The sequence below is a fragment of the Scomber scombrus genome, chromosome 2 (genome assembly GCF_963691925.1).
Source record: "Scomber scombrus chromosome 2, fScoSco1.1, whole genome shotgun sequence".
Lineage (NCBI taxonomy): Eukaryota > Metazoa > Chordata > Actinopteri > Scombriformes > Scombridae > Scomber > Scomber scombrus.
In genome coordinates this window covers 10,766,570-10,782,607 of record NC_084971.1, presented here as the reverse complement: position 1 = coordinate 10,782,607, position 16,038 = coordinate 10,766,570, and the positions used below count along the sequence as shown (strand labels likewise).

The 16,038-nt window shown below is 38.8% G+C and overlaps 1 protein-coding gene across 1 annotated transcript; it reads left to right on the top strand.

Annotated features, from left to right (window-relative positions):
* The first annotated feature begins 358 nt into the window (after positions 1 to 358).
* Positions 359 to 5,651, top strand: LOC133996630 (meteorin-like protein). Its single transcript, XM_062436237.1, has 5 exons — positions 359 to 644; positions 1,731 to 1,914; positions 2,078 to 2,303; positions 3,510 to 3,569; positions 4,762 to 5,651. Exons 1-5 carry the CDS (start codon positions 550 to 552, stop codon positions 5,076 to 5,078), a joined length of 882 nt encoding a protein of 293 aa, XP_062292221.1. The 5' UTR covers positions 359 to 549; the 3' UTR covers positions 5,079 to 5,651.
* The last annotated feature ends 10,387 nt before the right edge of the window (positions 5,652 to 16,038 follow it).

The window sequence follows — 16,038 nt, the reverse complement described above, 5'->3', positions numbered from 1 at the left end:
CACTTATATACACGAAGAGCTGGCACAGAATAAAACCAGTTGTTTTAAATATAATTTATGCTTTGCTTGCTTTTACTTTAATGTGATTTTTATGTGCTCAGAATTGCTGATGCAAGCTGTCTTTTATTATTTATTTATTTATTATTTTTAAAACACACACACGCACACACACGCACGCACACACACAAACACACACGTATTTCAGGGGAATGTGTAGGCGTGGTTTGGAGCGAGCGCACGCGTGTCACTCAAGCGAACCCAGCTGCTGGCACGCGCCCCTGCTGACGTGACGCGGAGCGCGCGGCGAAAGTTTTTTAAACAGCCCCCGTTTGTCCCGCTGCGCGCGCGCACTGCTCCCCTTACCAAACCCCCTGTCAAAATGTTTTTGTGTCCCAGAGGCAGCGACAGACGCAGCTTTTGCCTCTGCTAAGCCTGCCATGTAGCCTGCAGGCGCTGGACGGAGCAATACGGGATATTTCTCTGGATCTTGCGGTTTAGGAGCTAGTGTGGTTTGCGGGATCCGGTGACCGCAGGGGCGGACTGGACAGCATGCTCCGGCCGTGGGCTGTGCAGTGGATCACGGCTGTGCTCCTCTGTCGGGCGGCGGCACAGTACTCCAGTGACCAGTGTAGCTGGCGAGGAAGGTGAGGATGGAGAACAAAGGACATCTGATCATAATAATCAGCCATGAACCAGTATAATGTTATAATGTTAAGAATTATTCAAAGAAAACACACAATGTAAATCTTTCATTGTTATAGTAGGCTATGTAAAGTTAGAAACATTTGGGTTTTTAATGTAAAATGGCTCTCCTCATGGATGTAACTTTATGTAATCGTGGAGATGCAGGATAGACATGAGAGAAACTTAAGTTGGGTGTTAGAGGGAGGTTGTCTTTGAACTGATTATGTCGCACATTATCCGGGATTTCGCTGGGCTCAGAAGTGTAATTAGACGCACGGATGTTTAATTAAGACTTAATGCAATCCTCAGGAAGGGCACAGGAAGGCCAGAGTGAAATTAGGTACTTTCATTTTCTGCTACAGAAGTTCAGGATGTTTCTGGCTGCTTTGTGCCTTTGCATGTGGTGGTTACTCATACTTTGAATGACCTCAGACAGTCACTTCTCAGAAAATGACTAAAGCTAATCATACAGTATGTGTGGAGGACAGCAAGAATCTTACTTTGAGAGATTATTCTGATCAGCATCTGAAGTTAAATTTCGGAAGTGTAATGCATACACTTATGACCACAGGAATGTCTCTGCTCTAGCTCCTATCATAAGAAAATAAAGCCATATGGTGCCTTTGATCACTCCCTCAAGTCCCAAAGTCATAAAAAAGGAGAGCCTGTACTTCACACTTGGTGTAAAGTTTACCAGTCTCAGACTTCTAACAGTTTAATAGCCCCAATCAGTTCCTGGTGTTGATGTAGCTTATGCACATCAGAGACAAGCGGCCACATCAGTCCAAATGAAAGATTTGTTGGCAGACAGCTGCAATAAAGTTGTTCTTAGTCAGTGTTGCAAATGAAAGTTTTTATAGATTTTGTCTTGTAAAATCCCCTTTATGTGTTTCTTTAATAATGGTTTTCAAGCAAATCCTCATAGAGTTCTTCATCCCTGATCCAAATTTCCTTATTGTTGGATTATTTTAGTCATTTGATCTTATTCAGTAAAGTCACTGGATAATAAGAGATGATAGAAAGACAATCTGTTCTCTCCACTGCAGTGGTCTGAGCCATGAGTCCCATCGCCGAGACGTGGAGCAGGTCTACCTACGTTGTTCCCAGGGCTCTCTGAAGTGGCTCTACCCCACAGGGGCCATCATTATCAACCTACGTCCAAACACAGAACCTTCATCAGGACACATGGCAGGTCTCCATGTGTGCATCAAACCCCATACTTACTCCCAGGTAGAGTACAGTACAGCATCCATATTAAGACATTATATTCAGTGTATCTAGAGATTAAACAAATCACAAAGGAGCTGTATTCATTTGCAGACTTTAAATCTGAATATTACCAATGTAATGTTTTGTTGAATTTTAAGTATCCTTTTTGACCCTCCTTGTTCAGGGTTCTCATGTGTATCTGGAGCGAGCTGGAGATCTGAGGCTTCTGCTGGCAGAGGAGGAGCAGGCTCAGGGCAGAGTGCACTGTTTCAGCCTGGCAGAGGGGGCTCTGTTTGTGGAGGCCGTCCCACAGAAGGACATCAGCCGGAGGATCACCGCCTTCCAATATGAGCTTGTGCCCAGCCAGGGGCCAGGGGCACATATGTACCCATACCTGCACCCTGGTTTAGGTAAGAGAGTTCAAGCATGTATTAATTGTTTGGCAAATATGTATTCTTAAACAGGGACAAAACAATTGAGGCTTTTATTTGTGTTCGACCTTCTATGTTTTGATTTGAGAATGTATGATGTGGGTTTTGAGACAAAATGTGTGTTTTTTAATTATTTTGAGCTCGTTTTTAAAAGCCAAATCATAGTTAGTGCTCAGTTTCAACAGTTGCTACCAATTTCATAAAATATATTTCAAGTTTTATTACTCTCACAGCACACATTAAATCACACAGTAAGCCATTAAATGTAATATCATAACACTGGAAAAACATTTTAGAAAAAGGCTAAATATAGTGATAGATTATCTGTCCCTACTCAGTTTCAGTTGTCCAGAAGTTAATTTTCACACTGTCTGGCGTTTTGTAAACTGTCCAAAATGTGTCGGTAATTAGCTAAAATGGTTTGTTAAAGTCCTACCTTGACACATGTCACCTGCTCAGTGACATAATTGAAAGTGGCAGGCAAGAGTTAGGCTAAAAAAGTATTTTTTTCTGCAGTCGGCCACATTACTGTTTTTACCCTTATTCCTCTGTGTCACCTACATGCTGCCCCTCTCTGACACTCTCTCCACCCCCACTTCCTCCCTCCCACACCCTCTCGTCTCAGCTAGACTTATGAAAACAAGCAGGCCAATCAAAAGGTCACGTTAGGGTCAAGCATAAGGGTCAGCCAATCGTCTCTCAACTGTCAATCAAGAACAAATCCCCCCTCAAAGTGGAGCATTTTGGGTAGCCCACCCGTATGACTAAAGCAGTCTGGCAGAGAGCAAGAACGGTGGGTGGAGAGGAGAGCTGGACTGTCTTCATAATGAAACAGAAGAAAGTCTTTCCAGGCCTGTCTGGGTGTGTGTCTGTGTGTGTCTGTCTGGGTGTTTTATAGCTGTTTTTATAGCTGACAGGGTCAAGGGGTAATTCTCTGATTACGTCTCTTCCCTCACCTGCTGTTCTCATTCATGTTCTCTCTTGATGTCTTGAAGTCTCATAAACACAGAGAAACAGAGAGAACCAGAAACAGACTAAGGGGTGAAACAACTCACAGGATGATACAAAAACTAATGAGTAAAAAAAATAGACTGTGAAAAGAAGAACAGCAGTGGTTTCTCATGTTAAAGTATTTTTAAAAATAGTGTTTTATGTCATTTCCGTTTTTCATGTTTTCCATTTTAGACACCTGTGAACCCTGTTCAGATGAAGAGGTCCTCATGGCTGTGTGCACCAGTGACTTTGGTAAATCTATACTCTCAAAAACACACACACACAGTACCACTGATGCGTATCTGTGATGCACAACACATTAGAGTGAGACTATGTAACTTGTGCTGAACAGCTAATACTGTGGCACACAGGTGGCATTTACAAGATAAAGCAAAGATTGTCTCAACTTCTTTGCTCTAAAGGTACACTGTGTATGATTTGGCCAGATTTGTAGTTTACCACATTCTAAAATTAACTAAAATTATCAACAGAATGTGAAGAAATAACAGTTGACTTTATGTCAAAGACAACTATGTATTGTGTTGCAGAGATATTTACTGAAGTTAGTATCTGTAAATAAGCTCCTGTTTGCCAAGAGGCCAAAATATCAGCATGCAGATTTAAAAAGGTAATCAATTTATGATGTATTTAAGCTAAAACACAAGAGTTATTAAGTGAGCAAACTGACTCAGTAATGTCAGTTACACAACAATATCTATGTAAAGTCTGCTAATATTAGCCAGGGTGCATTTCATTTCTCATGAAATCAACTTTTCATTTGATGAGGAAGTATTATGTTATGTTCTCTTTCTAAATTTACATAGACTCCCTTTAATTAATACTTTTTCACATTTTAACTAACCAACATATATTAAAGTCCCCAAACAAAATTTTAAGGTGCACAGAAAAAAAACTTGAATTTTCAGTCAAAAATGTGTTTTTCTTTTTGTTTGAGCTTCACTGTGCATGATGATGTATGTGCAGTTTGTTTTCACATTAATTTTTATTCAGTGTGGAAAAGTGCTCATTTGAAAATCTAATTTTAATATAAGAGGTCAACCTACAGTATGAGCATGATTTGTGACATCACAACTAGTTTGGAGCCAATTGTGGTCCAATATTCAACTTACACAAGTGTGAAGCTTTCCATGCACAAACACTGAGAATGGACATTTCAGTGAAGTACGAGGCATGTTGTCTGTTATTTAAACTTTTGACATAAAAAAATATTTGTATGTTCAAATTTCCTGGATTTTTTTTAATGAAAAGAAAAACAGATGTTTTGAGGATTTCAATAAAATAATTGAGCTATTTTTGTGGGAAAAACATATTACACACAAATGACTATTCAATGTAGAGTATTTTATATACATTTTAAAACATGTCTGGAAGGTATCTTTAAATTGTCTTCTCTTGATGTCTCCTTCCTCTCTTGTCTCTGTAGCGGGCAGAGGCATCTTTCAAAGAGTAGTGTTGAATGTGAACGACCGCTCCCAGGTTGTGGTGACTCTGAGCAGGCTGTTCCACCAGAAGAGCAGGATGTTTGCTTGGGGTGGAGTCAGAGGGCGGAGCTGGAGTGGACGGGTCAATATTCCCGCACAGTGTGGTGTACATCCAGGAGAGGATGAGTACCTTTTGACTGGCTATGTCCATTTTGGTGAAGCCTGGCTTGGCTGCACACCTCGCTACAAGGACTTCCTGAAGCTGTACATGAAAGCACAGAGAATGGGAACAAACCCCTGTCAAATAGACACAGACTGACAGAACTCCTCATGGTTCTGGGTAAAAAAGGTGAAGCATTATCAAAAAGTCAGCGAGGAAGACACAAAGAAGAACAGGCTGAAATTTGGAAGATGGAGCTACATTATTTTGAGCCCATCATAGAGATAAGCAGCGTTCCGGATCCCTGGCCATCATTACAGGCTACTTCTGCACACTCTTTTGAATGCTGTGCAACTTTTTGCTGCCCGGCAGCAGAAATAACAGTTCGAACAATTTAGTAGCCAACGTGCTTCCTAAACTGTTATGTTTAGAAGTACCCATTTGACTGTACTTGTATACTGTGTGTGTAAATTTGTTTGTGCATGAATGAGACAGCAAATGAATGAAAGATGAGCTTAAATTAATTTTGTGCCTGACTGGTTGAAGGTTTTATTCTCATGATGATACTGCTTGCGTGGTCATTCTTGAAATGAAAGTTTGCTTTGTAAAAAGCTTTCTGTAAAATTTAGGAGTCTTCTGACAGAAGTGTACAGTATGCAGCTCTGTGAGTCTTTATGTACTAAAGTGTGCGTGTTTTGCTAATGAGTTCAAAAGGTCTTTATATTTACAGAAAATAAAAATCCATCCTTCAATCTGTCATCTTTTTAATTCACAAAAGGTGCATATTTAATCTGTCCACTTCTCAATCTGTGACAGTGCTGTATATCCTGATAGAAAGAACCTACATCATATAGTACATGTCACATACAGCGCAGTGTGGTTTGGGAGCAGATAATTAAAAACAACTGGCAAGTGAAGTTATTAGTAGGTCCAAAAGTTACCAGGCTCTCCTTTGGTCCACATGGATGCAAACAAAGAGATATTATTCAAATAACTGCCCAAAAGAAAAAAACATTATGAGTGTTCAGTAGCCATTAGCTGGCAGGAGAGCTGCAGTGCGTCAGTGCTGGCGTAGCTACCCCTGCAGAGCTTTGATGAGCCACTGTTCTGGTTGGCATCCTCTCTGCCTGTGTGTGTGTGTGTGTGTGTGTGTGTGTGTGTGTGTGTGTGTGTGTGTGTGTGTGTGTGTGTGTGTGTGTGTGTGTGTGTGTGTGTGTGTGTGTGTGTGTGTGTGTGTGTGTGTGTGTGTGTGTGTTTGTGTGTTATTCCTGACATTGTGGGGACATAAATCTGTTTACACAGTCGTGTGTGTGTTTGAATTATACTTTAAGTTAAACTAGAAGCAAACATGCAACTTAGTGACTCCTTACGTAGTAATTGTAAGTAATTGATCATTTTGGAAACACATTAGTTTGATGTGGCAGGAAAGACTAGACACAATCTTTCAAAAAGGTTGAGCAGCAAAAAAGACATGCATGGATATTTGATGTCAGTCAAAAGTTGGTGGAGGAAGCTGCTCCAACAAACTGGTGCAGCAGAGTGTGATATTATAAACACATACTAAGATGTCTGGATGTTATTCGTCAGTTCGTAGTCAGTCATCAGATATGAGCAACTAATGATTCAGTGATCTCTCTGAGCCAATGCTCATACACAAAGCATTCATTTACTTCACCAAAACGTAGAGGGGTGAATGTTTGCCTCTCCCTCTGCCTGCTGTCAGCAAGTGTGTGTGTGTGTGTGTGTGTGTGTGTGTGTGTGTGTGTGTGTGTGTGTGTGTGTGTGTGTGTGTGTGTGTGTGTGTGTGTGTGTGTGTGTGTGTGTGTGTGTGTGTGTGTGTGTGTGTGTGTGTGTGTGTGTGAGTGTGTGTGTGTGTGAGTGTGTGTGTGATGCTTTCTTTCCTCAGGAAGAGCAAGAATGGATGGAATGTACCCTCCCACACACACACACACACATCTGTGGAGACAACACGTCTGTTTTACTACAAAGTCAAATAAACCTTTCTTTATCCCTGACAAGCATCATTTTCAGCATGCAGGTGTACAAACATGATGTTGTTTTTGTCACAAGTGTGCAGTCCTGTCACCTCCCTGCAGTGCAAAGAGAGAAATATGCAGCATGACAGCAAATACACTGGATACATAAAGTTGGGTACTCACAGAAGATAGAAGGAGAGGCTGAGATATTTGGACATTTAGCCCCTAAATGGTGAAACATTGCTCTAGCTGTTGCTGTTGTACTTGAGGAGGAAACAGCCCTGCCCTTCCCATCATCTGTGAGTATATGCCATTCTCCAGACCCAGGACCAGCATGAGAAATATCACCGGCTGGTCCAGGAGCTGAGGCTGGACAACAATCGTTTCCACCGGTACTTCAGTCTCGACATTGCTCAGCTCAACTAAATGCTCCACTCTAAACTTCTCACATGGTTTCATTTCATTAATTGTTCAAATGTTCCAATATCCTCAGCAAAAAGCAAAGATTAGAGAAAAAGTCCAAAAACTGAAAACAGATATGATCATCACATATGTGTGTGGCACCCTATTTCATGACTTGTCTGCAAGGTGGATATTGAACTTGAAAGCAGCAAGGCAAACTCATGCATGAAAATTATAAAAACCAAATCCTGACCCACATGCAACTATAGCATCTCAGTTTGAACTCGCCAGTCACCAAAGAGATTGTAATTGTACAATGTGGTGTAGAACACTATGGGGTGTGAAGAAAGAGCCACAATCAGTTTATCTTCCATTTTCGATGTGTTTCAGGTGGGAAAAAACTATTTGAAACATAGGTTGACACGTCAGAAGACTCGGTTAAACTATTCCCAATTATTATGTTGACCACACCTCACCGCAGGTTTTCCATAGAGATTGCATGGCAGCTCTCCACAGGACACACTTTGACACTTTGCTGCTCTTTGGTGTGGTTTCGGTGTTATATAGGTTAAATACCAAACTCCCATAATGCAACTCATTAGCATTTGATTCATTCTCATTTTCCAGACTCACTCCTTGGTAATCACCCCTATCTTTCAAATTCCATGCCTCCTGAAAGTTTATCACTGAAGAAAGAACTGTGTGGGAGTGTGCGGCTACTAGATGTTTCTTGAGCAGCTGTGTGTTGTTTCAGTCTTAGTTCATGCTGAATTCGTGCTCAATATGGGAAGTAAAGAGATAACCATGCAAGTAAATAAGATAATAATGAGTCTGATAAATAAAAAGGCAAAAATCTGTCAGAGAGATAGCAGTGGAAAAGCAGGTGCTCACAGGAAAAAATATAAAAAAATCCCACTCAGTTTTTTCTATATGAATGTAAACCTACTCAAGTTAAAGCTGAGACTTGGCACTTTAATGTAATATCCATTATTGTATCTCAAATACATTGTGCTGAAGAACAGGGCCAGATGAATTAAATATATGTAACTGTCCAAATACTGGCCGGGCTGTCAGGATTAAGATATACCCTAAAGACTTGAGAGGATATATCACCCCATCCTCATACAGACTAAGGACTTTATGGATGTGTGTGTGTGTGTGTGTGTGTGTGTGTGTGTGTGTGTGTGTGTGTGTGTGTGTGTGTTTGTTTGTGTGTGTGTGTGTGTGTGTGTGTGTGTTTGTCTTGGGTTGTAGTTTGAGAAGACCACAGCACACGCGTCCTGCACGCTGCCGACATGCAAACAGGCCACATTGCAGAAACCCAGCTCGCTATAGCAACAGCCAACACCCCTTGGCAACCCAACCTGGCAACAGCCCAGCTCCTCTTGGCATCTTTGCTAATTCAGGACGCAGTTAACCCTCTGCACTGGGGTCTTAACGTTAGCCTTTCGGTGTGAGAGTGTGTGAGACATGGAAACAGTCTCTGCTGCAGTATGTGAGAGGCACAGCTGAGCGGTCAGCTGGAGTGAAGGGAATGGCTGAGCTCAGGGAAAACATACAAGCGTGCTCTCGCCCACATACACTGGCATTTTATAATGCACCGGCCAGGGTGGGTCCAGTAGTTTTAAAAGGTGGCATAATATTTTAGTTTGTAAGTATGGCTGGTTTCTTGGTGTCTGTAGGAAATATGACATAAAGACTGATAAAGGCAATGAAGTTTACATAGACTAAAACATGAGAAAATATGATTCATTATCATAATACAGACAGTCTCTTATAGTATATGCTACAACTCTATATTGACTACATATGGAAGCTGTATCCACTGCAATAAATGCTCAATGTTTTCAGTCACTCCGTCAGAAGAGAACATTTTAATAAGTTATTAAGTAATTAAATGTTTATTCTTCAGTGCTCAAGTGAATCCAGAAAACAATAATACAATATAGCAATTATCATTAAAGGGACTGATTCATGATTTTGTTGTCTGTCTTTAAATGATGGATAAACGTGAATCCATTGACTGCATAAGGATTAAAGAGACTGTGTGCGAAAGGTATGAGGTAATCATTATTTGTCTTCTGTTTCATTGTTTACACTTTGCATTAAAAATTAGACATCATTGGTAAATAATAATAAACAGTAAAATTTAAAAACCTTTTAAAGTAACTGAATGAATCCAATTAAAAATGTATTAGTTTTTTACTTATATATGAAACAAAAATGTTACAATAAATCACATTGCATTTTAATAAACCAATTAAATCAAATTAAATCACTGAAATTCAAATTTGATAAAACTTTATTTAACAGTTGAAAAAGAGTGTATCATTTTAAGAATGTAATGAGTTTGTTATCCAAAAGCTCTGTATGAATAAACCTTTCTTGCTGTATACAGTCGGTCTAATGTAATGTTGAATACTAGTTGTCAGCAGTTAAAAGTTATACTAACCCTAAACAAGAAAGTCACAGTCACACAGCAGGGTGGAAAATTAATAGCCATTTTTAACATTTTGAGGACATGATGGAGTCAGCATCTTATGAAGAATTTCAGACAGTAAACATAGACACACATTAGAAGTTGGCATAAATGGTATATTTTCCCTAGTATATATGAACAAGACTCCCTCTAGTGGTGACCGTCTCTCCAGGACTACCACCACACATTCTCTCTCTCGTAGCCTCTACCCACCAGATTGGCCCTCTGTTCCCTGAAACAAAAAGTCTTACATGCACATTCAGGCTGAATGAGCAGCAGTATTTTTCTTTAATTAATTTTGTTTAAACCTCCTTATGTTTGACAGAGTGATGCTGTGTTTAGTCCCACAAATTGAGCAGCATTGTGGGACATCCAGTGATATGTAGTGTTCACAGCATCAACCTGAATCAGATCATAGCAACACATCCTTGAAGAATTGCAAGAGCATTAATCACTGTTTCAGCTAAATAAATAAATCACAGACTGGGCCTCTTTATGCAGTCATAGGAAAAACTCTGGCATTCTTTACTTTTCACAAGATAGGGAATAAACAGTGTGAAATACAGATTGTAAAGCCCCCTCTAAGTTTGGGATCTGTGATACTGGGCTGTACAAATAAAACGGACATGACTTAACCTTAAGTGACTTCAAAAATATAATAAAACACTGGTGATCAAAATGCAGAAGTGAAAGTTGTCAGCCTTTGAATGCCACGGTCACTGTTGCCAGTATAACACACACTTCTCTTGTGGTTTCTATTTCTTTGAAATAGCACGAAGATGTGGAGCCTCCAAAACCTGCTGTTCACCCTGTGCAGTAAGTAATATTAAGTAACTAAATATATCTATTTTTATGCAAATACAAGTGGTCTGAATTGATCTTGGTATTGATTAATTCATTATACAGTAGTAACACATAAAAGTTGATTCAAATGTTTAGTTATAAATGGATAAAAAGGTATAGCTAAACCTTACGTCTTCTACATCATCTGTTTCTGGGTGTTTTTTTAGATTTCATGTTGATTTCTCTTTACATTTTTTTAGTTTAGTGAAAAATGGATAAGAATACTTTCAAACCTTACTTTAAGAAACAACTACATCTGTTTCTGGTGGGGTTTTTTTTTTAATGTCATGTTTTTTTCTCTTTACAGTTGTTCTGAGTGATGTCACCAGTGCAGCAGGGTTGATCCATGTGTCTGGATATGAAGGGAGAAGAGCTAAAGTTTCTTGTCACTATGAAGAGGGTTATGAGTCTTATGAAAAATACCTGTGTAGGAATGACTGTGGTGATGCTGATGTTCTGATTACGACCACAATAGGAAAGAAAAGCAGATACTCCATCTCTGATGACAAAAGTAATAAAGTCTTCACAACGACCATCTCTAATCTTAGACCTACAGATGCGGGGAAATACTGGTGTGGGGTGACCAGGACTGGAAAGGATATCTACACTGAAGTAAATCTGGATGTAAAACCAGGTAAATAAATAAACTGTGCTGAATTAGAAGTCTGTGGTAGAATTTAAAGCAGATATTTAATCAATTGTTGTTCTGTTTTGAGGCACTTGTACTTTACTTGAGCACTTTTCTGTTACTTTATACTTCTATCTCCTACAGGAGGGTATTGCACTTTTTTGACATCGGTGCATTTATTGACAGATATAGTTACTAGTTATTTCAAAGATTCATGTTTTGTATACAGAATATATCATCAGTATGTTAAATATGAAGCAGTGCCACAGATTAAACTGCCCAACAATATGTTAGTTGGTTAGAAAAATACCGTAGCTCAACACTGACTAGCTTTAGCATTTAAATGGTCCTCATATATTGATATATCAGTAATAATAATCCAGTAGTAATATAACACAGGAGTCATTCTGTTGCATAATGAGCCCTTTACTTTAGATGCTTTAAAGACATTAAGCTAATAATACTTGCAAACTTCAACATACTGTAAATAATATTTTAAATGAGGGTGTTTTACTTCTAACTGGCAGTATTTTAACACTGTGGTATTACTACTTTTACTAAAGTAAAGAATTTAAATAATTCTGTCTGCACTTGTGACAGTCTGTGATGTTGTTTGTCTTACTGGCAGACCACTGCTGTGAACGTTTCACCAAAGTCCAAGGTAATGAGGACAGTTCAGTGTCCATCAGTTGTCCATACGAGTCTGAGGACAGGGACAACCTGAAGTACATCTGCAGAGGAAACAAGCCCTCCACATGTCTGCAGGAGGCAGCAGTCACCTCTAAAACCAAACAAAATGGACAGTTCAGCCTTAATGAGGACAAAACTTTGAGGAAGTTCACAGTGACCATTACAAGTTTGATCCAAAAGGATTCTGGGATGTACCTTTGTGGTGTCCAAAGAAACACTGGCCTGGATGTCTTCTCTGGTTTTAAACTAGAAGTCAAAGGTGAGTGGTCATGGCTCTGATTCATCATATTGAAGTGAAACATTACATTTTACACACAGGTTTTCTCTTATATCTAGTTGATCTGAATATGATAAATATTTAAATGTGGGGCGCACCTCATCCATCTCTAATCTGACCTGATTGCAGGCTGCAGTGTTATTCAGTTCTTAAATCATTTTGTGTAAACCTCCTTTTCTTTGACAGAGTGGTGCTGTGTGAAATCAGACAATATGAGTGGCATTGTGGGACTCCCAGTAACCATGGAGTGTTCCTATCCGCCACAGCACAGGACAAACATGAAGTTCCTCTGTAAGGGAGACCACCGTAAAGACTGTACAGACATGGTGACAAGTCAAAGCACCTCCGACCAGACTGACCACAGGTTCACACTGCAAGATGATACTACTTCCAGCTCGTTCCTGGTCACCATTAAAGAGCTGAACTCAACTGATGCTGGGACATACTGGTGTGGTTCAGACCCAGAGTGGAGTGCTGGTAACTACACCAAGATTCAACTGTCTGTAGGTAAGATCATGACAGACAATACAGTTGAATATATGAGTGTAGCTGTAAGTTACGTCTAGGTTTGTGTGTCTCGGTGGTTCAGGAGGCTCAGGTCTGCATCACGTCCACCACGACAACTTGATTCTATTTCACACAGGCTCTGTTCTCTACTGGCCTCTGTGAGTAATATACAGTTTTTGCAGTAGAAAATGTGGTAAAATTGTCTAACAAGTATATATGTCTTTCGTTCAATTAAAACTCATCATCAGATAAACAGTAATTAGTGATTGTTGAAGTTTATGTTGAAAGTGATTTTTTTGTGTGTGTTATTACAAATGTCTTGATTTAATTTACTGTTCAGAATAAGCTGATTCATTGATTTTTATATAATATTTTCCTCTAACAGTCTTTCCACAGCAGACCAGCACTGTGGAACCTATTGGATCACAAGTCACACAAATCTCTAGTGGACCTATCAAAGGTGCGTGAACTTCTTTTAATCACCTTCTGGAGGTAAATAACTGTTCACACAGTCACATTGTTATCACATTATAGTCCATACAAAGTAAACCAATATATGGTAAGGGTATCGCTTGACTTCTGGTTAAGATTATGGTTGGAGTTATGCATGTAGTGGTTATAGTCACAGTGAACAAAGCTAAATAATGAGTAGGATGTTTAGGTTGTGTTCAGGAAGTGTATATCTTCATTGTGCTCTTTTTTTCGTGCTAGATGCAGCGCCCTTTCACATTGTGGTTTTCACTGTGCCTGCTGTGCTACTCATTCTGATATTTGCCCTGGTCGTACTTTATAAATACAAATGTTCCAAAGTGCAAGGTATGAGTTACACAAAACAAATGCACACAAAGTTAACCAGCAAACACACACATATGCATATAAACAAACTGTGTAACTAATTATTATTCTGTGTGTTTTCAGGAACCAACATGAACAGAACCACTGAGACAGCAGAAGCAGAGGAAGTGAAGAGTGAGGACAATGTGAGAAAATGAAACTTACAGCCTTTCTAGTGGAAACAAAAGACTGCAGTCTTTATTACAGTCAACATTACACAGATATGGGACAAAAAGATCATACTGATGATATCATAACAAACTGTTAGTGTAGGCGAGTATATGAAATTGTTTGTATTGAGGATAAGACTAATTGAGAAGTGATGGGATCATCACAATCTATGGGAGAGGTGGTAGAATGCACTGAGAAACCTCAGGGACTAAAACTGATTGAGTGTTGTTCATTGTTTTTAGGATTATGAAAATCAAGAAGTAATGGTGAGATCAAAGCGGAGGACTTCTAAGCAGCACAGCACCTGGCAGAGACATGATGAGGATGCAGGTGAAGATCAACAAGATTCTTTGTACCAAAACTTCACAACAACAGATGACATCTACTGTAATGAGTTTACATTAAAGCCAATAACAGATGAAGAGTATACATGACTTTGGTCAAATCTGCATTTGTGCTCAAATGATCCTGTTTTTGTATTGTCTTCATACAAAAACATTTTCATGTGCCAATGTGGTTCAGTTTTCTGTCTGAAAACTTAGAGTATGTTGTGTTGTGATTATTTGTACAGAGTTGATTTATCGTTAGTGTGTACATATTTGTTTGTCAAACTCTGATTTTATGGCGTAGTCTTTACTTTTGCACTCATCATGATTGCTTTATTTTACAATAAGAAACAGTTTAACACACCTGCACTCCTTATAAGAAATTGTGAATAACCATTTCAGGCAAATACCGCAAATATAAGTTACCTTTATACATGTATATGTACCTTTAAAATAAGTGAATTAAAAAACAAAAACAAGAAAAAAAGAGATGCTTTAATGTGTCTGTATTCAAAATGTTTCAAATGTTCAACACAACTAATATCTTTTACTTTACAACTTTGCAAAGTTGTCAAAGTTGAGCGGAGGTCACCAGTGATATTTTTGCATCACTGACTGCATCAGCACAGTGACCACAGACAAAAATAACTTTTAGCTCTATCTGGTACAATAAATGTATTTTACAGTACATTGTACCTGTTAAATAAATAATACATTAAATGTATAATTGAAATGTACAAACACACACACATTGGTTCTTCTATCCTTTTGAAGACTACTGACATAGTGCACTCCCTAGTTGGTACCAAACCTTAACATGCCTGACCCTTACCCTAAGTACAAAGTAAATCTAATTCTGACCTTAATTGTAAAACCGATTCTCAAAACACCTTGATGATCTGTCCTAGAGTGAGACCCTGATACAATGTCCTCACTTGAAAACAAATGCCCTACTTCCAAGTTCTAAGACTCAAGTTAGTCTTCACAAAGAAAGATGTACAAGTATAGTAAGACAGCCCTCTGCTGGTGCTGTTTTACTGTTACACTGAATTCTGTATTATAAACCTCTGATCCTACTGCCCATTAATGACTATTAACTTGTCCATATTGTTGATCTAATATGTGTTGATTAAATGTATAGGTTTGCATCTGTTGTTTACATGTTTTTTTTTTTATGAGAGGATGTAGTGCACCAAATAATAAGGTATAGGTACATTAATAAGAACAAACCATTTCAAGTAATGTGTTTGCACTCATTGAACTGCATGAATAGTATCTGTAGAAAGGATGTGTTTCATTGGACAGACTTTTATTATGTTTGTCAAATGTAAACTTTTACACTCAACTTAACTTCTCTTTGCAGTTGCTCTGAATATTGTCACTGCAACAGGTTTAATCTATGCATCTTAATATGAATAGAAAGAAGTTCTTATTACAATGACACAAGTGAAGAACAACAGATCCTCCATATAAGATTTGAAAAAGAGAAAATAGTCTTTACAGTTACCATCTCTGATCTTCAGCTATGATGTTGGGACATAATGCTGCATGTTTGAAAATGATATCTACACTGAAGTAAAGCTATACATAGTGCCAGACAAACAAACACATATATAATGCCTGCTTCAAAATTTAATTCACTGTCCTTCAGTTTTCCATGGAGGGTATTTTCTTTTGTGTTCAAACACCAGGTTTTAAAGGAAATGTGGAAAATACAGTTGTTGTTGCTTTTCTGTCAATGTGTTGTTGTTGTTATCTGGTCCTTTCTCCTGGTTCAAATGACCCCAGAGGTCATGTACAGTACCAGTCAAAAGTTTGGACACATCTTCCCATTCACATGAGTGAGAGATTATGTCCAAACTTTTGACTGGTACTGTATACTTAGCATTAAAGTTGTGGGCAGTTATCCTTTTACCAGACACCCACTTGGCAAAATGGTCAGTTCGGGGTCCAGAGGTTACTTCCTCAATTTGAGATTAAAGAAAG